Here is a 22,176-nt window from a genome sequence, read left to right on the forward strand (position 1 = left end):
TGGATTCACCAAGGGAAGGTCATGCCTGACTAATCTAATCGCCTTTTATGATGAGATTACTGGTTCTGTGGATGAAGGGAAAGCAGTGGATGTATTGTTTCTTGACTTTAGCAAAGCTTTTGACACGGTCTCCCACAGTATTCTTGTCAGCAAGTTAAGGAAGTATGGGCTGGATGAATGCACTATAAGGTGGGTAAAAAGCTGGCTAGATTGTCGGGCTCAACGGGTAGTGATCAATGGCTCCATGTCTAGTTGGCAGCCGGTATCAAGTGGAGTGCCCCAAGGGTCGGTCCTGGGGCCGCTTTTGTTCAATATCTTCATAAATGATCTGGAGGATGGTGTGGATTGCACTCTCAGCAAATTTGCGGATGATACTAAACTGGGAGGAGTGGTAGATACGCTGGAGGGCAGGGATAGGATACAGAAGGACCTAGACAAATTGGAGGATTGGGCCAAAATAAATCTGATGAGGTTCAATAAGGATAAGTGCAGGGTCCTGCACTTAGGATGGAAGAATCCAATGCACCGCTACAGACTAGGGACCGAATGGCTAGGCAGCAGTTCTGCGGAAAAGGACCTAGGGGTGACAGTGGACGAGAAGCTGGATATGAGTCAGCAGTGTGCCCTTGTTGCCAAGAAGGCCAATGGCATTTTGGGATGTATAAGTAGGGGCATAGCGAGCAGATCGAGGGACGTGATCGTTCCCCTCTATTCGACATTGGTGAGGCCTCATCTGGAGTACTGTGTCCAGTTTTGGGCCCCACACTACAAGAAGGATGTGGATAAATTGGAGAGAGTCCAGCGAAGGGCAACAAAAATGATTAGGGGTCTAGAACACATGACTTATGAGGAGAGGCTGAGGGAGCTGGGATGTTTAGCCTGCAGAAGAGAAGAATGAGGGGGGATTTGATAGCTGCTTTCAACTACCTGAAAGGGGGTTCCAAAGAGGATGGCTCTAGACTGTTCTCAATGGTAGCAGATGACAGAACGAGGAGTAATCGTCTCAAGTTGCAGTGGGGGAGGTTTAGATTGGATATTAGGAAAAACTTTTTCACTAAGAGGGTGGTGAAACACTGGAATGCGTTACCTAGGGAGGTGGTAGAATCTCCTTCCTTAGAGTTTTTTAAGGTCAGGCTTGACAAAGCCCTGGCTGGGATGATTTAACTGGGAATTGGTCCTGCTTCGAGCAGGGGGTTGGACTAGATGACCTTCAGGGGTCCCTTCCAACCCTGATATTCTATGATTCTATGATTCTACTTTTCAATTAATAGCTGTAAACAGGTTTAAAACTTATCATAGCAGAAAAACCTGGTTTGCTGTGTGTGAATGGGGAAACTGAGACATGCTGCCTCATGGCTTGATGGCTGGGTGCCTAGAGAACTATAACACAAACTGCCTTTGAGCTAGTCAGTGAGTAACCTGCTTCCAGTAAACTAAGGGGGGAGGTGTGACATTATATACCTTGGGGGAGCGTGCTGTAACCCCCATAGTGCTCATTTTCATATAATCATGATCTTACATATAAAGCATGCCTTGTAAGGGATCAGGGGAAAGGTTATGATCTGCTGGAAGTGATTTCTCTGTCCATAGATGTGTATATCTTTAGTGCATATGAAGTTACTAAAACATGCTGTAAGTTGGGGAAATCAGCCAGATATTAGCTCCCCAGAGGCAACAGCAAGGAAAGTAACCAACGCCCGGACAGGGTGTGAAACAACCCATCCACAGCCCTTGTCCAGCAATGGAGCGACAATGCAATGACTCACCTGCATGAGGCCACACCAGGGGAATTGCTCAACCTTGCTTGGAGAGACTCAGTAATGCTCACCTGACTCTGAAAGGGGGGGAGGGGCAAAGCCAAGAGGGAAGAAAAGACCTGATAAAAGGGAGAGACATTTGCCATCCTCTCTCTCTCTTCCACCTACATCTACAGCCACCACCACCAAGCGACTGAAGCGCTGATCAAAGGGAAGAGCCTGGCTGAAGAGCAACCAGCCAGCCTGTGGTGGGAAGCATCGGAGTTTGTAAGGGCACTGAAAGTGTTACCATCAGCTTAGAATGCGTTTTGCTTTTATTTCATTTGACCAAATCTGACTTGTTGTGCTTTGACTTATAATCACTTAAAATCTATCTTTATAGTTAATAAATGTGTTTGTTTATTCTACCTGAAGCAGGGCGTTTGGTTTGAAGTGTATCAGAGGTTCCCCTTGGGACAACAAGCCTGGTACATATCAATTTCTTTGTTAAATTGATTAACTCATATAAGCTTGCAGCATTCAGTGGGCATAACTGGACACTGCAAGATGGAGGTTCCTAGGGTTGTGTCTGGGACTGGAGATATTGGCTAGTGTCATTTACTTGCAAGTAGCTGGGAACAGCTTACATGCCAGAGGCTGTGCGTGAACAGCCCAGGAGTGGAGGTTCTCACAGCAGAGCAGGTTAAGGCTGGCCCCAGAGTCAAGGATTGGAGTTGCCTAGCAGATCATCTGTCCAGATAACACCAGAGGGGAACGTGACATCCATCACTTTTTATCTACTTGGAAATTAACCATGGAAAACAAGTCGAATTGTTTTCAACAAATGAATGATATGAACAAGTGCAAGAGAATCAGACAGAAATTGGATTAGTCCAAACAAAAAGGACCCACTGATATGATTCAAGAACTGCTGAAATCATGCTTGCTAACAATAGAGGATGTGGAGCCAGAAATTAGCCTGCAGAAGAGAAGAATGAGGGGGGATTTGATAGCTGCTTTCAACTCCCTGAAAGGGGGTTCCAAAGAGGATGGCTCTAGACTGTTCTCAGTGGTAGCAGATGACAGAACGAGGAGTAATGGTCTCAAGTTGCAGTGGGGGAGGTTTAGATTGGATATTAGGAAAAACTTTTTCACTAGGAGGGTGGTGAAACACTGGAATGCGTTACCTAGGGAGGTGGTAGAATCTCCTTCCTTAGAGGTTTTTAAGGTCAGGCTTGACAAAGCCCTGGCTGGGATGATTTAACTGGGAATGGGTCCTGCTTTGAGCAGGGGGTTGGACTAGATGACCTTCTGGGGTCCCTTCCAACCCTGAGATTCTATGATTCTATTCTATGATTCTATGAAATTAATGAACCAGAATTGGTGTGGTGGATATTAGGCCTAATTGGTGAACAAAATAATGAGGGGGTGGGCTATGCCACCCCCTTTTTCCCTTTGTGGGGTTCTTAAAAGGAGATTTTGAAAAAAAACCCAAAAACCTCATCGCCCATCCCACCTAGTATCCCAGCTCATCTTGTCTCACCTAGGGTTTCTATATTTCAGGTCCCCAAGGGTAAAACGGCCGCCCCCATTCCACCTCTTCCCCCAGTGACCCCGCACTCACCAGCAGCAGCGGGAATCGGAGCAACGCGGCCCCAGCCTGCTCCACTCCGCCAGCTCCCAGCCACGTCACTCCGCTTCCCGCCACCGGTGAGTGCAGGGAGGTTGGGGAAAGGATGCCCCCGGCACTCACCGGCGGCGGGAAGTGGAGCGCCGCAGCTGGGAGCTGGCGGAGTGGAGCGGGCTGGGGCCGGGCTGCTTTGCTTCCCGCCGCTGCTGGTGGGTGGGGGAGGGATCCCTTCCCCAAGCCCCCTCCCCCGAGCAACACAGCTGGGGCCAGGGCGAGGGAGGCGGAGCAGGCTGCTCCCGGTGCCCCGCTAATCCCCCGGGCCATTCTGGGCCTGTGGGGCCCCCAAAAGTGCCCCCTCACAGCTCCTGCCTCCCAGACCCTGGGCAGAGGGGAGGCCTTGGGCCCCACATAGCCCCCCAGCGAGGGAGGGGGCTGCATAGGGCACCCAAATGGCTAGGAACGGCCCTGGCCACAGCACTGTGTTGGCACCAAGCAATGACCTGTCCACCAGCCTGCCCTGGATCAGGAGAAAAGACCCAGCCAAATTACATTTCTGACTGGTGGGAACCAGGGTCCAAGCACCAGACTCTGTGGGCCACCCATGGCTGACCAGCCATCCCGAGTTAGTTCCACAGACATCAACAAAAGCCGGATTCCCCCCCTTTGCTATCATAGAATCATATCGAACCACAGGGTTAAAAGGGACTGCAGGGGTCACCCAGTCTAACCCCCTGCCACAGTGCAGCATTCGTTGGGTCTAAGCTATCCCAGACAGACGGCTCTCCAGCCTCCTTTTGAAAACCTCCAGCGAAAGAGCTTCCACAACCTCCCTTTCCTACTTCTCCTCCAACTTGTATCAGTCTGTCTGTTAGAAGCAGGAGAAGTGCATACCCTTCCCACATCAGGGCAGAGTAAAGTTAGCCCTTCCTTTTCATCAAGGAAAGATTATTCTGGAAATAAGACGCTCTGATATTTTACTTCCAAAAGGAGAGAGACATTTGATTGTTTTGCATAATCACTCAATTTCAGCTTCAATATGAAATGCTTGTTTAAATTTCTTGTTCTTTCTTGTGTTTGACCAAATAAATGTTCAACTTTAGAATGAACACTTTTGGGTGTTTGGCAAGCAGCCGAGTAAAACCAAAGCCTCCGTAGAACTCCTCCCCCAAACCTGAATATCACTATTTTCATGTTGGACAGTGAAAAAGTTCATAAACACCTCTAACTCTTCTGGCCCTTGAGATTAATACAACATGTCCCACCTGTGGGGTCATGCCCCATCGGGGGGTCAGATTTGAGAAGAGGGACACTCAGGATCTAAAGCTGAAGGGATGGACAGGCTAGGAGAGATGACAGGGGAGATACTCACCATTTGCAAATACCCTGTGCCAGACTGCAGGGTGGGAGCAGGTCCAGACCAGGAAGAGCAGAGAGATGGCAGGAGGGGAGACAGGCGGAAGGGAGATGTTAACTCCAAATAATATCATTCAGTGATGCACCCAGGTCACCCCCCTCACCCACCCAGGGTAGAGCCAGCCACCCACCCACCCTGCCTGCAGGTCACTCCCCTCACCCACCCGGGCCAGAGCCACCCACCCACCCTGCCTACAGGTCACTGCCTTCACCTGCCCAGGCCAGAGCCACCCACCCACCTGCCTGCAGGTCACTGCCTTCACCTGCCCAGGCCAGAGCCAGCCAGCCAGCCACCCAGCTGCCTATGGGTCACTCCCCCACCACCACCTGGGGCAGAGCCATCTAACACACCTGCCTACAGAACACCCCATGCACCCACCTACCCGGCTTCCTGCTGGTCACACACCCCCACTCCTACCCGGGCCAGAGGTCCCCCCCCGACCTGGCTCCCTGTGGGTCACCTGTGACGGGGTCGTCACCTCACACAAGCCAGAAAAGACCAATTTACCTCACATGCTGGAGATGAAGCCCAGGATTATTAAGCTGATGTGAAAGCGGTAGGCAGCTGCAGAAAGGGAGCTGGTCAGGAGGAAGGGGGAAGTCCAGGGGAGAGATAGCCCTGGCCTCATGCCTTGAACTAGAGCAGTGTTTCTCCACCGGGAGGCCTGGGGGTGGTGGGAGAGGTTTGAGGAGCGGAGTCGCAAGCAGGGCTGGCATTAGGGGGTAGGAAGCAGGGCAATTGCCAGGGGCCCCATGCCACAGGGGGCCCTGCAAAGCTAACTTACAGGTTTCAGCCCGAAGCCCCAAGCTTAAGGTAGGGGTAGCAATTTTTTTCTAGTAGGGGGTCACGAGTTTTTTTAAGTCCTCAGGGGGTCGCCAGCACAAAATGATGAGAAACACTGGACTAGAGAATCTGGCAAGAGGTTGAGAGGGGAGAAGTAGCCGCAGGGAGCAAGGGAAGCTGCAGTGGCAAACCCCGAGATAGACCAGGAGATAGAGAGGTGGGGTAGGAAGGAGCTCAGGGAAACAGCAAGAAGGACTGAGACTGAGCAGACCTGGATTGCTAGTCAAAGAGTCCTGGGGCTGGAACCTGGAGTTGTGGGTGGGCCCAGGTTCCCCTACCAGCCAATGGGATACAACTGAGGTCTGTAAAATCACAAACAGTATATGGAGAAAGTGAACAAGGAAGTCTTATTCACCCTTTCGCATAACACAAGAACCTGGGGTCACCCAGTAAAACTAACAGGTTTAAAAGAAACAAAGTGTTTCTTCACACACCACACAGTCAAGCTGTGGAATTCGCTGCCAGGGGATATTGTGAAGGCCAAAAGTATAACTGGGTTCAAAAGAGAATTAGATAAATTCATAGAGGACAGGTCCATCAATGGTTATTAGCCAAGATGGGCAGGGATGCAACCCCATGCTCTGGGGTCTCTAAACCTCTGACTCCTAGAACTTGGGACTGTACCACAGGGAACGGATCACGTGGTACATTGTTCTCTTCACTCCCTCTGAAGCATCTGGCACTGGGCACTGTCAAAAGAGAAGATACTGGGCTAGATGGACCATTTGTCTGACTCACTGTGGCTATTCTTATGTTCTTGCCCAATATTTGCAGATGGATCATCCGCTACACTGCAGAAAAAGCAGGAAGAGTAGAGACAGCGTATTGAGTACCAGAATTAGGAACTGGTGTATTTAAAAGAATATCTGACTTTATAGCTGCCACGGCAGCGGAACCAGTAGCAATAATGTTGGCATTAATTTGTACGTCCAGCAGCAGCAGCCGTTTTTCTGAGTAAGGGAATAAAAAGGATCAGAGGGGCAGCCGTGTTAGTCTGGGTCTGTAAAAGCGGCAAGAAGGGGGTGTTCACCCACGAAAGCTCCTGCTCCAATACGTCTGTTGGTCTAGAAGGTGCCACAGGACTCTCTGCCGGAATAAAAAGGGTGTCTCCGTATGTAGAAGTGATGTAATCAATTAAATGATATGCACCATGTAGCACTAGCCTGGATCCCAGTGTATGTCGAGGGAACGGGATGAAATGGCAGACAAAAGAGCTAGGCAAGCATGGTAAAAAATGGAAGGATTGCCATAGAAATATCCTTGAATAAACAGGAATTTGAAAACTTAGGACAGGAAAAGTTAAAAGAGGAATGGCCAAAAATTTGGATCAATGGGAAAAAAAGGCATAAGACTTTCTGAGTTGTGCCCTAGAGTTGAGGATAACAACACGCCTCAGGGTCTGGGCAGGAAAAATGAAGTAATTTTGTTTAGGGCACTACCTGGCCATTCTGGTTTAAACAAAAAATTTTTTTGAATACATGAAACACAAAGATGGACTATGGGAGCACGGGAAGGGAGAGGAAACATCTGATCACCTGTTATGGTACGTCAGGGCTTTGAGAAAGAAAAGGAAAAGCTTTCTGAGAAATGTCAATGTCTTACAGAAAGAAGTTACATGAGGTTATTAAGTACAAATATCAGGAAATGGGGGGTAGCATGAGAAAGGCAGCGGACGGGGCGGAATGAGAGAATACAAACAGCTAGGTATTTAGTAACTGGAGTTGGTGGCAGCCAGTGACCACACAGCTAAGTCTGTTTCGCTGGCTGGGAAGCAGGGGCAGAGAAAGGAGGAAGCTGCAGAGAAGGGGCCTACAGGCACTTGCTAGGGAGAACAGGAGCTGTACAGGTACCAGGAGGAAGTCCAGGGTGAGTAAGCCATGGGGCCATGCCCTGGACTAGGGAGTCTGGCAAGAGGCCAGAGGGGTGAAGTAGCCACGGGGGCAAAGGTGCCTCAGAGCCACCCACTCAACCCCCTGAGTTCACATCTCTTAGCTGGGGGAAGCCTCTTCACAGTGACCATTCACCCTGGCAGCAGAGGGGAAGGGGCCCTCTGCCCGGTACCTGAGCCAATCTTTATGAGGCCATTGTGCTGGATGAAGATAGTGTCACTCGTCAGGTTGCCGTGGATGATGGGCGGATCACAGGAATGCAGGAAGCTGTAGAAAGAGCAGAGCCCCCCTGAAGTGTTACCAGTCTGCTGAGCACGAAGTGGCAAGCCAGGCAACAGCACGGGTGGGGAGGAGGCTCACCTGAGAGCAGAGAGGATCTGTGTGCACCAGCGCTTCCAGGCCTAGAGGAGAGATCAGAGCGCCCTGTCAGATAGGGAAGCCCCATCACAGCCTGCCTAGTACCCAGAGAGGAGAGCAGGATCATTCCCTACAATCTGCTCCACAGGGCTTTGTGTGAACATCCCCTGTGCAAGGCCCCCAGGCCCCTTCTCCCCCAGGGAGGGACCACTCACTAGCAGCAGGGTCCCAGATACGGTCCCTTTGGAGAAGGCCTGTTTCAATCAGGAGACCAGAGCACACAGATGGGCCACCTTAATCTCCCCTACAGCAGCTACCTGAAAAAATCCTAGCTAGGTTGAGAACCTAGCAGGCGTGATTCTTACCTGTAGGAACTGGGGGGCCTGGGACAGCACTCAGAGAAAACAAGGGGCTCAAAACCCATGTGACTTGGTTCTTCTTTGGCCCCATTGCCGGAGCATCACAGACCCCAGTGGATTTATCCTCACCCCTAGGGAGGTATTACCCCCATGTCGCAGGTTGGGAACTGAGGCACCGAGACAAGAGACTTGCCCATGCTCATGCAACAAGTCATTGCCACAGACGGAAACAGAACCCAGGGCTCCTGTGTCCCAGGCCAGTGCCATAACCACAAGCCGTTTTTCAGATTTGAAGGATTGGGGGTGGCCTCTTCCCTTTCCTGAAGTCTAAGGCTGTCTCCACGGGAAGGCTCCTGATTGAGAGTCCCCTCCCTATGGCATGACTCTGGGGTTGCTGAGTTCTGCTCTAGGAGGTGCCAGAGTTAGCAGTGGGTTGTCAGAGTCCTGGCTTTTATGGCTAGATCTTGCTCAGGTTGGACGATAATGCCCCTGGCTAAGGGTCCAAAGACTTCACACTGATGAGAGCCACAGGTTCTGCTTAGGGACCCTGGATGTTCCTATCCCCAGATGCCCCTAGGGAAGCTCTGCTTTTAGTCCCCAGTTCTGATCAAGCTGCCACCCCCAGCAGCAAGCAGAGGGTTTGTGCTGCTCACAGGTTATCCCTACATGCCCATCTGTACCTGACGCCTGTTCCACAGAGGGGGTCTTCGCGTCAGGGGCCTGGGGCACTAAGCAACCCGCCCATTACAGACCCTCCCAGACAGGGTGAGGAATCCTACCCGAGCGTTCATGGCCTTGTGGTTTTTCTTGGTTTTCTTCAGGAACTGTTTCAGGCTCCCTGAGGACACGTATTCTGTGATGAAGATCACCTGGTGCAGGGGGAGGGAGGTGTCAGCTCAGCCACTGCCCCAGAGGGTCAGAACAGCCATTAGGTCCCAGGGCTTAAAAGCCGCACCCCTTGGCGCAGCGCTGCCCAGGGAAGAGAGCAGGAACCAGACCTGGATTTCCGTGCACCGCTGGGAAGGGGGAGGAGGAGAAGCACCTGAGCCAGGATCCCCGTCCGGCAGGGCACTGGCATCCCCGCCCTCGGGAAGCTCCCCTGCCCCCTCGCCCCGGTACCCCCTTACCCGGGCCTTGGAGTCCTTCACATCCAGCCAGTATTTATGCAACTTCACAATATTGGGATGATCCACAACCACCAGCTGCTCAAACATGGTATTGATCTTCTCCTGTGGACAGGGGGCAAGGTGAGCAAGGGGGCATCGGCTGGCATGTCGGGGTGGGGCAGAGGCCATGATGGGGAGTGAGCTTCAGGGCAGCAGTCTGGGGGTGCAGGGCACACCAGGACCTACCTGAGGGTGCACAGGGTACTATGGGGCTGTCTGCAAAGGATAAGGGGAGGAGGTACAGGGCACTGTCTCAGAGACAAGGGCAGGAGCGACAGGAGAGCTGTCTCTGAGCATGCAGGAGGCAAGGGGAGTGATCGCTGATGTTATGGAGGGACTGTCTTTTAGGGGAGGAGATGAGCAACATTTCAAGGAGAATGTACAGGCAGAAGGAACGTGAGCTGTAGCCAGCGGGGAGCTGCAGGTCTGGGGTTTCAGGGAACTGGTGAGTGGAGGAAGGGGCTTTTCCAGCCAGCTGTGTCCCCACAGGGCACGGGAGCAGGAAGGAGCCACTCACCTCGTGGGCCTTGAAGGCCTTCTTGTCTGTGAAGTGCAGCTCATTCCACACCACCTCTACGCCCTCCTCCGTGTCCATGGCCAGGAAGGTGCTCTGGATCCCCGGCATGTTCCCCTGGTTCACCTGCAAGGCACGCACAGGGGATGAGACAGCAAGAGGCACTAGCCAGGCCTTCAGGCCCCCAGCGTCTCGCCAGCACACAGAGCGAGCCGGGGAGAGGGGACGGGGGAGCTCGCAGGTCATGTGCAGGCCAGGGGAAGGATGCAGCCGGCCAAGCCCGGCAGTACAGAAAGCTTGTGCATCCCCAGCCAGCCTCCCGCTCCCTTTCCCGCACATGGCAGCCGCCGTGGTGCAGCTGCTCTGGCTCCCAGCTTTAAAACGGAACTGTTCTGCTGCCTCCGGTGGCTGGAACGCAGTGTCCATGGCACTAGGCCTCTATGGCCACAGCCCGAGCGGGGGCTACAGCCACAGCCCGGGGGCTACAGCCACACCCTGGGGCTACAGCCACAGCCCGAGGGGGCTACAGCCACAGCCCGGGGGCTACAGCCACACCCTGGGGCCACAGCCACAGCCCAGGGGGCCACAGCCACAGCCTGGGGGCTACAGCCACAGCCCGAGGGGGCTACAGCCACAGCCCGAGGGGGCTACAGCCACACCCTGGGGCTACAGCCACACCCTGGGTGCCACAGCCACAGCCCGGGGGCTACAGCCACAGCCCAGAGGCTACAGCCACACCCTGGGGCTACAGCCACAGCCCGGGGGCTACAGCCACACCCTGGGGCTACAGCCACACCCTGGGGCTACAGCCACAGCCCGGGGGCTACAGCCACAGCCCGAGGGGGCTACAGCCACAGCCCGGGGGCTACAGCCACAGCCCAGAGGCTACAGCCACACCCTGGGGCTACAGCCACAGCCCAGGGGGCCACAGCCACAGCCTGGGGCTACAGCCACAGCCCGGGGGCTACAGCCACAGCCCAGGGGCTACAGCCACAGCCCGAGGGGGCTACAGCCACAGCCCGGGGGCCACAGCCACAGCCCGAGGGGGCCACAGCCACAGCCTGGGTGCCACAGCCACAGCCCGGGGGGCTACAGCCACAGCCCGGGGGCTACAGACACAGCCCGAGGGGGCCACAGCCACAGCCCGAGGGGGCCACAGCCACAGCCTGGGTGCCACAGCCACAGCCCGAGGGGGCCACAGCCACAGCCCAGGGGGCCACAGCCACAGCCCAAGGGGGGGCTACAGCCACAGCCCGAGGGGGGGCTACAGCCGCAGCCCGAGGGGGCTACAGCCACAGCCCAGGGGGCTACAGCCACACCCTGGGGCTACAGCCACAGCCTGGGGGCTACAGCCACAGCCCGAGGGGGCTACAGCCACAGCCCAGGGGGCCACAGCCACAGCCCAAGGGGGGGCTACAGCCACAGCCCGAGGGGGCTACAGCCACAGCCCGGGGGCTACAGCCACACCCTGGGGCTACAGCCACAGCCCGAGGGGGCTACAGCCACACCCTGGGGCTACAGCCACAGCCCAGGGGGCCACAGCCACAGCCCGGGGGCAACAGCCACACCCTGGGGCTACAGCCACACCCTGGGTGCCACAGCCACAGCCCGGGGGCTACAGCCACAGCCCAGAGGCTACAGCCACACCCTGGGGCTACAGCCACAGCCCGAGGGGGCTACAGCCACAGCCCGGGGGCTACAGCCACAGCCCAGGGGGCCACAGCCACACCCTGGGGCTACAGCCACACCCTGGGTGCCACAGCCACAGCCCGGGGGCTACAGCCACAGCCCAGAGGCTACAGCCACACCCTGGGGCTACAGCCACAGCCCGAGGGGGCTACAGCCACACCCTGGGGCTACAGCCACAGCCCAGGGGGCCACAGCCACACCCTGGGGCTACAGCCACACCCTGGGTGCCACAGCCACAGCCCGGGGGCTACAGCCACAGCCCAGAGGCTACAGCCACACCCTGGGGCTACAGCCACAGCCCGGGGGGCACCCTGGGGCTACAGCCACAGCCCGGGGGCTACAGCCACAGCCCAGAGGCTACAGCCACACCCTGGGGCTACAGCCACAGCCCGGGGGGCACCCTGGGGCTACAGCCACAGCCCAGGGGGCCACAGCCACACCCTGGGGCTACAGCCACACCCTGGGTGCCACAGCCACAGCCCAGAGGCTACAGCCACACCCTGGGGCTACAGCCACAGCCCGGGGGCTACAGCCACAGCCCGAGGGGGCTACAGCCACACCCAGGGGGCCACAGCCACAGCCCAGGGGCTACAGCCACAGCCCGGGGGCTACAGCCACAGCCCGGGGGGGGCAACAGCCACACCCTGGGGCTACAGCCACAGCCCGGGGGCTACTGCCACAGCCCGAGGGGGCTACAGCCACAGCCCGAGGGGGCTACAGCCACAGCCCGGGGGGCCACAGCCACAGCCCAGGGGGCCACAGCCACAGCCTGGGTGCCACAGACACAGCCCGGGGGGCTACAGCCACAGCCCGGGGGCTACAGACACAGCCCGAGGGGGCCACAGCCACAGCCCAGGGGGCCACAGCCACAGCCCGAGGGGGGGCTACAGCCACAGCCCGAGGGGGCTACAGCCACAGCCCAAGGGGGCTACAGCCACAGCCCAGGGCTACAGCCACAGCCCGGGGGGCTACAGCCACAGCCCGAGGGGGCTACAGCCACACCCTGGGGCTACAGCCACAGCCCAGGGGGCCACAGCCACAGCCTGGGTGCCACAGACACAGCCCGGGGGGCTACAGCCACAGCCCGAGGGGGCTACAGCCACAGCCCGGGGGCTACAGCCACACCCTGGGTGCCACAGCCACAACCCGAGGGGGCTACAGCCACACCCTGGGGCTACAGCCACAGCCCGGGTGCAGCCTCTGGCCAGCCTGTCCCCTGCAGAGGGAGATGCAGGCGCAGAAGGGAGGAATGACACAGCAGTCCTAGGAACTCATTAAGAAGGAACCATGGAGCTGGGCAGGCAGCCGATTGCCCCGCTCCCGCTACAGGCAGACAAAGCGCCTCTGTTATCCCCTAGGGTCTCACAGGCTCCATGTGCTTTACACAAAGACCAGCACAGAAACCCAGGAATGCCGCCAGTCAGCCTGGTCCCAGGGTCAGCTTCCTCCTCAGCCCACAGGCAGCAGGCAGAAGGGCACTGGAGAGCACAGCATGGAGGCTCCAAAACCTGGCAGGGGAAGGGTGGAGGATGCATGGACAGACACTGCCCTCTGGGCCTGAGCTGCTTGATCTAATCTCACGTCCTCCAACAGCAGCCAGAGCTCACTTGGAGGCTCAACCCCTGCTCTCCGCTGGGTGCTCTGGGTGATCGCAGAGGGTCAGCTCCCAGGGGAGTCACAGGGGTTCGGCTGGGAGCACTAGGGGGAATGGGCAGGATGCCCTGTCTAGGGAAAGGCGGCGGGGTGCTCTACATCATCAGCACCTCCCCTGACTCATTCGAGGTGCCACGTTCATTCATACATTTGAACCTGGGATGAATAAACACAGAGCAAGCGACTCCCAGAAAATGGGGACGATGCCGGGAAGTAACAAAGGGAGATGGATGGAGGTGGTGAGGAGCTGTTCAACAGGAGCCATGCAGACTCGTACCAGGCAGCTTCCATCTGCGGGGGCAGGAATCTCCCAGTATCCCCCCCCCCCACACACACACACCCCTTCCCAGCCAGTGCAGCTTGAGCAGCTTTGGGGATCCTAACAGAGGCTGTTCACAACTTGGGCTCAGAAAGTAAATGTGGGCCTGGCTCTGCCTGCATCCTAGCAGACAGCCCTCCCTCGGTGACGGGGCCTGTCACACCAGAGCTGGCTCTGCCCTCGTCCCAGTGTAAGCAGGGTCTGAAGGCGTTCTCCCCTGACAGCTAGCTGGGAGGGGGAGAGACTTCAGGAGCAAACGGTATTTACATGAACACACCTACTCTGCTTAGATATCCAACAGACATAGCGGTGTTGGGTGTTGGGGCACAGATCACTTTAGTACCGAATGCAGGGGTAGTGACATGATGTTATCAATGTTGTTGTCTTTATTGTATGAATAAAGGGGAGCAGAACTGTGCTTAACATGGCCCAAATGAGGGGGTCACCCTCAGCTGGAAGGACCTTGTTAGGCCTGGGGCTCAAATGCCAGAGCCCAGAGAAAGTAAAAGGGGAGGGGACAGGTATCTCAGCTAGGTGGTATGGACTCTCCCTAGGGGTCCCTAGTCTGGTTCCTCTGCGCTGTCCAAAGATAGAGCTAAATGGAGCCTCATTAGGAGCCTTTTGTTATGTTAAGTGTTTAATAACAGCTGAAAACACTTGTGGTGGGGCAGGGTTTCTACCCAGCCTGCTGAGAGCTAAGAAATCACTGAGAGACTGATCTACAGCGGTAGCAGCAGAAGGTGACTGACGGGTGGCCAGCAGGAGCAGCCAGCAAAAGTGGTGAGCAGCAGCTGACAGGGCAGCCAGGTAGCAAGGAGCAGCGGCTGGCGGGGCGGCCGGGCGGCGAGGAGCAGCGGCTGGCGGGGCGGCCGGGCGGCGAGGAGCAGCGGCTGGCGGGGCGGCCGGGCGGCGAGGAGCAGCGGCTGGCGGGGCGGCCGGGCGGCGAGGAGCAGCGGCTGGCGGGGCGGCCGGGCGGCGAGGAGCAGCGGCTGGCGGGGCGGCCGGGCGGCGAGGAGCAGTGGCTGGCGGGGCGGCCGGGCGGCGAGGAGCAGCGGCCGGCCAGGTGGCGGGGCGGCCGGGCGGCGAGGAGCAGCGGCTGGCCAGGTGGCCAGGCGGCCGGGCGGCGAGGAGCAGCGGCTGGCGAGGAGCAGCGGCTGGCGGGGCGGCCGGGCAGCGAGGAGCAGCGGCTGGCGAGGAGCAGCGGCTGGCGGGGCGGCCGGGCAGCGAGGAGCAGCGGCTGGCGAGGAGCAGCGGCTGGCGGGGCGGCCGGGCGGCGAGGAGCAGCGGCTGGCGGGGCGGCCGGGCGGCGAGGAGCAGCGGCTGGCGGGGCGGCCGGGCGGCGAGGAGCAGCGGCTGGCGGGGCGGCCGGGCGGCGAGGAGCAGCGGCTGGCGAGGAGCAGTGGCTGGCGGGGCACCGAACCAGAGCAAGTGCTCAGATGGTGGAGCAAGTCAGGTGCCTTCTTCCCCGTGTGGGAGGTGAACTCACACAGATGCACCTCTGCACCCTGGGTCCTCACTGACCAAGGACAGATACTGCGAGTGGGGTATGGTGAGAGAGCAGAGAGGGGCATGGTAAGGGAACTCAAGAACGTGAGGCAGAAGAAGACTCTGCCTCATGCTGTGACGAAGTGGGCCTGTTCTTAATGTTTCCTCCGAATAGTGTGGGGGTGCCTCAGTTTCCCCTAGGCAGTTCTTAAGTATCTAGGTGGTGGGGTAAGGGTGTATGATCATTGCAGAGCCCTAGAGGGCCGGTGTGTGCAGGAGTCTGGACACAGAGAATGGCCGACACCCTGTTTCCTGGTAACTGATGGCCTGGGCCCTTCCCCCCTGCGAGGTGAGAGCTAAAGGGTTGGAGAACAAAGGAATCAGGTGACCACCTGGCCCAGGAAAGGAACAAAGCCCAGAGGAGGAGGGGCTGGAGGGAGTTTCAGTTTGGGGCTGGCTGGGACATGGAGTGAAGTGCAGACGTGGTTGTCTGGCTCACTGCCCCCCAAAATGGACCCAGCTGAGGGGTCCCGTTCTCTGCACCTACAAGCTCTGTGTTAGACCATGTTCCTGTCGTCTAATAAACTTTCTGTTTTACTGGCTAGCTGAGAGTCACGTGTGACTGCGAAGTTGGGGTGCAGGACCCTCTGGCTTCCCCAGGAGCCCCACCTGAGTGGACTCGCTGGGGGGAAGCGCACGGAGGGGCAGAGGACGCTGAATGCTCCGAGGTCAGACGCAGGAAGGTGGAAGCTGTGTGAGCTGTGTGTCCTGAAGACAGGCTGCTCACAGAAAGGCGACTACCCCAGAGTCCTGACTGGCTTCATGGGGAGCAGTTCCAGAGCATCGCCCAGGGACTCCGTGACAACTGGTGGGAGCGGTGGGATGTACTGCACCCCGTGGATGGCACTTCCTGCAGTAAGTGACTGGGGAGCAGTAACACGAAGGGGGATTGCCGAGGACCAGGCCTGCTGAAGGCTCGGAGAGGAGCGGTTTCGGGGGGCGGTTAACCCCTGGGAGTGTGTGACCAGCGAGAAGGACTGTGCAGTAACAGGGTTCCCCTGGGGATTGCAGCGAGCGGTCCAAGGGGCGGAGGAGTCTGCAGCTCGACCCTGGCAAAGAGGTAGTGACCTCGAGAAGGGCTGGCACACGAGGGGTTCTCCCTGGAATCCGTGGGGAGCTGAGAGCACACAGGCCTGTGAGTCCACAACAACTTGGGAGGAGCGGAGTGATGGTCTGTCACCGTCTCCTTAAGAAGGACATTGTAACCCTGTGCAAAAAGAGAGGGTTGAGCATTGGGAAGTTCACCAAAGCAGAGTTCATCGTGCAGCTGGAGGAGGATGACCGCTCTAAGGGACAGATTCCTGACCCCCAATGGGGCTATAGCAGGATCTGGGAGCAGCTGGAGTGGGAGCCAGGCATCCCCAAGACTCCTGTCCCTGACCAGACGAGGTTCTTCACGATCGGGTTCCCCATCGGGGAATCGGAGACGGACGGGATTGGAGCTGAGTCCGAGAGAGCAAGAGGACTGTGAGAGACAGCGAGAGCCCGAGAAAGAGCTGCAGAAGCAGCAGCAGCATGAACTGGCGGTGGGGGAGTGGAGAGGCCTAGGGGACCTCCCCGGGGTGAGTGGGGATAGACCCCGGGGGGCCAGTTCCGCAGGGAACCTCGAGAGTAAATTGCTGCCCCTGGTTAAGGAGTGGGGGGGGTGGATGCCACCTCACTGCCTTTGAGCAGGCTGGCAATTTGAACCAAGGGGACCCTGCGGAAAAGCCCCGGTGTCTAGCTCCCTTGCTGGGTCCCAAGTCCATAGACTCCGTCAGCCAGATGGGTGGGGAGGTGGACAGGCTCCCACTCCTGACCCCAACCTATATGTCTGTGTGGAGTTTCCTGGGGCCAGGCCCCTCGGACCCCCAGTGGGAGCGGAAGGTGATGGTTAATGGGGAGACATTCCTGGGGTGGCGAGATCCTGGGACAGAGAGAACTGGTGTCAGACCCTGGGTGGTGCAGCCTCAGATGCTGAGGGGCTGTGTGAGCTGGGTGAGGGTCCCAGGGACGAAGCCCCTCGCCTTCCCTATGGTCCAGATCCCTGTGCAGACCCAGGAGGAGTGGGTCTGGCTGGTCGTTGGGGTGCCCCAGGACACCAGCTGCGAGACCCTGTTGTGGGGTGACTGTGTCTCTTTGGGACAGGATCCAGGCCCTGTTCCTGTAACTGCCAAGGGTTTGAATTTGAATCCAGGGAACCAATCGGCGGAGAGGGAAATGGTCAGTGAAAATGCAGATGACCTGGCTGGCAGCAGGGAGGAGCCGCTAGGCTCAGGATACCTGCCTGCCTGTAACCAGACCCCTGGGGTTGGGTGGGACAGAGAGATGCTCCCTGCCCCCTTGCACACAAGAGTGGGGACTCTCCCTGGCTCTGATGCATTGAGGAAAGCAGTGGCCTGCCCCACTGGGACAGCAAGGGCAGCGCTGAGCACAGGGGGAGCTGAGACCCCAGCAGAGTGGGGGGAGACACAGGCAGGGCAGGGCATCTGTGGGGAGTGGCAAGGTGCTTGGTAAGGAAAGTTTGGATGAGCCTAGGCAGCCTTGTGATCTGATGGCTGTGTCCAGTCAGCAGGGTGGGAAGGCGAGGAGAGCGGAAGATGAGAGTCCCTGGACCTTACCTGTTAGCTGGGTGGAGAATTGGGACAGTGAAGGAAATGGGTCTCTGTCTGTCAGGGGTATTGACTTGCCTATGGAGGGAGCTACCCTGATCTCCAAGCAGTTGTCTGTGACCAGCCTTGTGTGCTGGGACAAAGGGAAAGAGATCCCAACCTGGGTGTCTGGTAAAGGAGAAAGTGTGTCCGGCTCTTCTTGGTCTGTGGAGCAGAGAGAAGGGGCCTTTCAGCCTGTGATGGTTGAGGGTCGTGCAGTTGTCTCAGAGCTGGTTCTGGATTCAGCTAAAGCCCAGGAAGGGAAGGGTCCTAAGTTTCTGTCTGCTCGGGAGAATGGCCCTGTAACTAGGTCGCATCCAGTTAGGGTCTATGTAAAATCCCCGAGACCAGACAATTCTGGTGCTTGTATTTTGCCTGTTGCTAGTGTGTTGTTGGAAAGGGTGGAGCAACTCTGTCTAATCAGGGTGAGATCCTAGCTAGGGCACAAGGAGAGCATGAAGGTGTGTGATTGTGTTACCTACTGAGGGTGTGGAAACCTGTAGCAAGAAGGAAAAGATTCCTGAACTTGTGTGTGGCAAAGGGAAGGAGAATGCTTCTAACCTTTTATCTAGGAAGTCTGTAAGTTTGCCTCAAAGGGGATTATGTAGGAATCCGCCTGATGGGCCAGAAATGATTCTGGATGTAAGGGAGACCCAGAAAGAGTCTGTTGTTGCTCAGGAAAGTGTTCCCCTAGAGCAAGCCCTAGGTAAAGAGGGTAAGAGCAGAATTTCTGGGAGGGGTGAATTGTTGCATAGAGAAGCCCTAGGGAAAGGAATCCTCATGGAGTCTTTGCAAGCAGTTTACTGCAACTGAAGGGTGTGAAAATGATTTAATCAAGAAAGTTTCAGTTCCTAACAGCCAGAAATTTTCTGTTGTGAATGGATCCACTGACTGTCCTGTTGAAAGATCCAGCGTGGATAGCTTTGAGAAGGTCTCAGATGGAATGAAAGCTGTTAAGAAAGGTACACCGTCCTATAACCAAGTGGCTGTGTTTGGCCAGCTTGTTGGGAGACAAGGTTGTGGAGAAAGGGATGTCTCCATTCTAGTTCTGTAAGTGAACAGTATGTGGCCCAGGTCAAGATGGGGGCCCTTAACCAAGAGAGCCCGAATTGCAGCCCTCCAGACTGGAGCACTCGGAGAAAACCCAATCCCAGTTTGACCCCCTGGGGTTTTGGGGTGGCCAAAGGGCACGGGCTGCAGAAACCTTCCCACATGCAGCCTGCTAGTGCTATCGACCACCCCCGACCTAAGGGAGGGCGTGAAACGGGAAGGGCCTGGTGTAACTCCTACCAAGGAATGGGAGAGATGCTGGGGCATCCATGAGAACATTGGTGGCTTCGAACTTCCCCAGGTCACCGGGTAAAGTGACCCCGCTCAGTTCGATCTCGAAGGCGGGAGAGATGTGACGAAGTGGGCCTGTTCTTAATGTTTCCTCCGAATAGTGTGGGGGTGCCTCAGTTTCCCCTAGGCAGTTCTTAAGTATCTAGGTGGTGGGGTAAGGGTGTATGATCATTGCAGAGCCCTAGAGGGCCGGTGTGTGCAGGAGTCTGGACACAGAGAATGGCCGACACCCTGTTTCCTGGCAACTGATGGCCTGGGCCCTTCCCCCCTGCGAGGTGAGAGCTAAAGGGTTGGAGAACAAAGGAATCAGGTGACCTCCTGGCCCAGGAAAGGAACAAAGCCCAGAGGAGGAGGGGCTGGAGGGAGTTTCAGTTTGGGGCTGGCTGGGACATGGAGTGAAGTGCAGACGTGGTTGTCTGGCTCACTGCCCCCCAAAATGGACCCAGCTGAGGGGTCCCGTTCTCTGCACCTACAAGCTCTGTGTTAGACCATGTTCCTGTCGTCTAATAAACCTTCTGTTTTCCTGGCTGGCTGAGAGTCACGTCTGACTGCGAAGTTGGGGTGCAGGACCCTCTGGCTTCCCCAGGAGCCCCACCTGAGTGGACTCGCTGGGGGGAAGCACACGGAGGGGCAGAGGATGCTGAATGCTTCGAGGTCAGACGCAGGAAGGTGGAAGCTGTGTGAGCTGTGTGTCCTGAAGACAGGCTGCTCACAGAAAGGCGACTACCCCAGAGTCCTGACTGGCTTCATGGGGAGCAGTTCCAGAGCATCGCCCAGGGACTCCATGACACATGCACTCTGCGGTGGTCGTCCTGCTCACAGTTTATGTTTATGAGTCCTGCTTAATGTTGGGTGACATCTCTCCTTTCATGAATGTTTCTTTTGTATGCTCAGACTCTGCGCTTGCAAGTGGGGACGTACTGCCTCTCAGAGGCACCCAGGGGTGGTGTGTAATTTTCCCAGGTTCCTGGGTGGGGGCTCGAGCCAGTTCTGTGTTTTATCGATGGAAAGGAACCCCTAGTTACTGAACCCGGGCCTGGTTGCTGCTGGCTCCACCGGCAGAAGGGTTACACCAGCCTTCTGCCTCCCTCAGTGATGTGGAGGATGTGGAAGGATTGGAGAGAGTCCAGTGGAGGGCAACAAAAATGATTAGGGGACTGGAACACATGAGTTATGAGGAGAGGCTGAGGGAACTGGGATTGTTTAGTCTACGGAAGAGAAGAATGAGGGGGGATTTGATAGCTGCTTTCAACTACCTGAAAGGGGGTTCCACAGAGGATGGCTCTAGACTGTTCTCAATGGTAGCAGATGACAGAACGAGGAGTAATGGTCTCAAGTTGCAGTGGGGGAAGTTTAGGCTGGATATTAGGAAAAACTTTTTCACTAGGAGGGTGGTGAAACACTGGAATGCGTTGCCTAGGGAGGTGGTGGAATCTCCTTCCTTAGAAGTTTTTGAGGTCAGGCTTGATAAAGCCCTGGCTGGGATGATTTAATTGGGGATTGGTCCTGCTGTGAGCAGGGGGTTGGACTAAATGACCTGAGGTCCCTTCCAACCCTGATATTCTATGATTCTATGGGGCCTGTCACATCAGGGCTGGCTGTGCCCTCATCCCAGCCAGCCACTCTCCCCCTGCGACGGGGTCTGTCACTGTGGGGCTGGCTCTGCCCTCGTCCCAGCCAGCCGCCCTCCTTCGGCGACGGGACCTGTCGCACCAGGGCTGGATCTGCCCTCGTCCCAGCCAGCCACCCTCACTCAGCGATGGGGTCTGTCACGGTGGGGCTGTTGCTGCCCTCATCCCAGCCAGTCAGCCACCCTCCCTCAGTGACGGGGCCTGTCACTCTGGGGCTCACCTCAATGATCCGAGTGAACATTGGCAGAGCCAGGGATTTGTTATTGTCAGCAGCACGGAGCATTTCCAGCTCCCACAGGCTTCAGCTTTAGCTCTGGGGAATACTGTGACAAAGCTTGGCTGAGGGAGCTGGACCTGGGGCTCAGTAAAGTGACTCACAATATCTTAACTGGAAAATTAATTCTAAATGGCCTAGAGACAAGCAACGCCATCGGACGGAGAACTGGATACAAGGCTGTAAACAAGGGGCCTGGGTACACAGCAATACTGGCTCTGTGGGAGGTGTCAAGGGGTGCCCACAGGGATGGAGGCTAGAGCTGCTCTTATATAGCAGCCTCATTAATGGCATCATAGGTCATGTTTTCTAGACCTTTGGTCATTTTTGTTGATCTCCTTTGGACTTCTCCAATTTGTCACACTTTGGGAAAGAAGTGAGTGCCCAGAACGGACACAGTACTGCAGCTGAGGCCTCTCACCAGTGCTGCGTAGAGTGGAAGCAGCCGGGGAGCTACACACAGAGTAAGGATAAAACAAAATATTGAACAGCTGTCTCCTTCCAGGAGCACAGCCCGCCCTGTGCCCTGCTCCCAGAAACACTCAGTCTGTGACCATGAAGGGGGAAAAAATCGGTCTGTAATTTAAATACTGCGTCATGGCGCAGAAAGAAGGTTACAATGGTCATCTTTTTAATCTCATTTCCCAACATTTCAGGGCCTCACTTTGTAAGTTCACTGTTCTGCTAATATGCATTTTTATCTGGAATTAGAGATGCAGCCAGATTAATAGGCTTCACATTCCAGAGCAGGAGGTGGCGGGAGAGTCCCCTTGTTTACAGCTCTGGAAAGATCCTGGTTGGGAACTTGCATTCAGGTGTGAGCCTCTAATGCTGAGCAACTCCCTCGAGTCAAAAAGGGGTTTAAGAGCTCCTGTGGGCTCAGCCAGCCCTGACCCACTGCAACTGCAAGGCTTGTCAATGCTGGAGAAGGGCAGGTCCTCAGAAGGGGGATCTCAGCTCAAGCTGGGAGGCCTTCAGGAGCAAACAGCTAATTTGGAGCTCCCTGGCCCCAGGGACCAGGGGCTGCCTCCTGGGGAAGTGGCTTGAGAACACCAGCTAATTTGGAGCTCCCTGGCCCCAGGGACCAGGGGCTGCCTCCTGGGGAAGTGGCTTGAGAACACCAGCCAGCCAAGCTCTCTGAGGAAATGAAGGGACCTGCTTTTCTTTATTTTTCTTTTTGGAACGC

At 56.6% G+C, this 22,176-nt stretch overlaps 1 protein-coding gene across 10 annotated transcripts in view; it reads right to left on the reverse strand.

Annotated features, from left to right (window-relative positions):
- NRBP2 (nuclear receptor binding protein 2) overlaps nt 1-22,176 on the reverse strand; it is a 64,268-nt gene that overhangs the window by 27,088 nt on the left and 15,004 nt on the right. For 8 of the 10 annotated variants that reach the window (XM_073329762.2, XM_073329763.2, XM_073329757.2 and 5 more), the window contains exons 2-7: nt 9,912-10,034; nt 9,356-9,457; nt 9,008-9,097; nt 7,873-7,913; nt 7,685-7,779; nt 4,736-4,759 (exon numbers count right to left, since the gene is read on the reverse strand). In XM_073329762.2, the coding sequence (XP_073185863.1) occupies nt 4,736-4,759; nt 7,685-7,779; nt 7,873-7,913; nt 9,008-9,097; nt 9,356-9,457; nt 9,912-10,034 (475 nt within the window). The remainder of the gene's footprint in view (nt 1-4,735; nt 4,760-7,684; nt 7,780-7,872; nt 7,914-9,007; nt 9,098-9,355; nt 9,458-9,911; nt 10,035-22,176) is intronic. The other 2 variants (XM_073329758.2, XM_073329760.2) reach the window with 1 other exon arrangement.

Source organism: Lepidochelys kempii, chromosome 2 (genome assembly GCF_965140285.1).
Source record: "Lepidochelys kempii isolate rLepKem1 chromosome 2, rLepKem1.hap1, whole genome shotgun sequence".
NCBI classification, from domain to species: Eukaryota; Metazoa; Chordata; order Testudines; family Cheloniidae; genus Lepidochelys; species Lepidochelys kempii.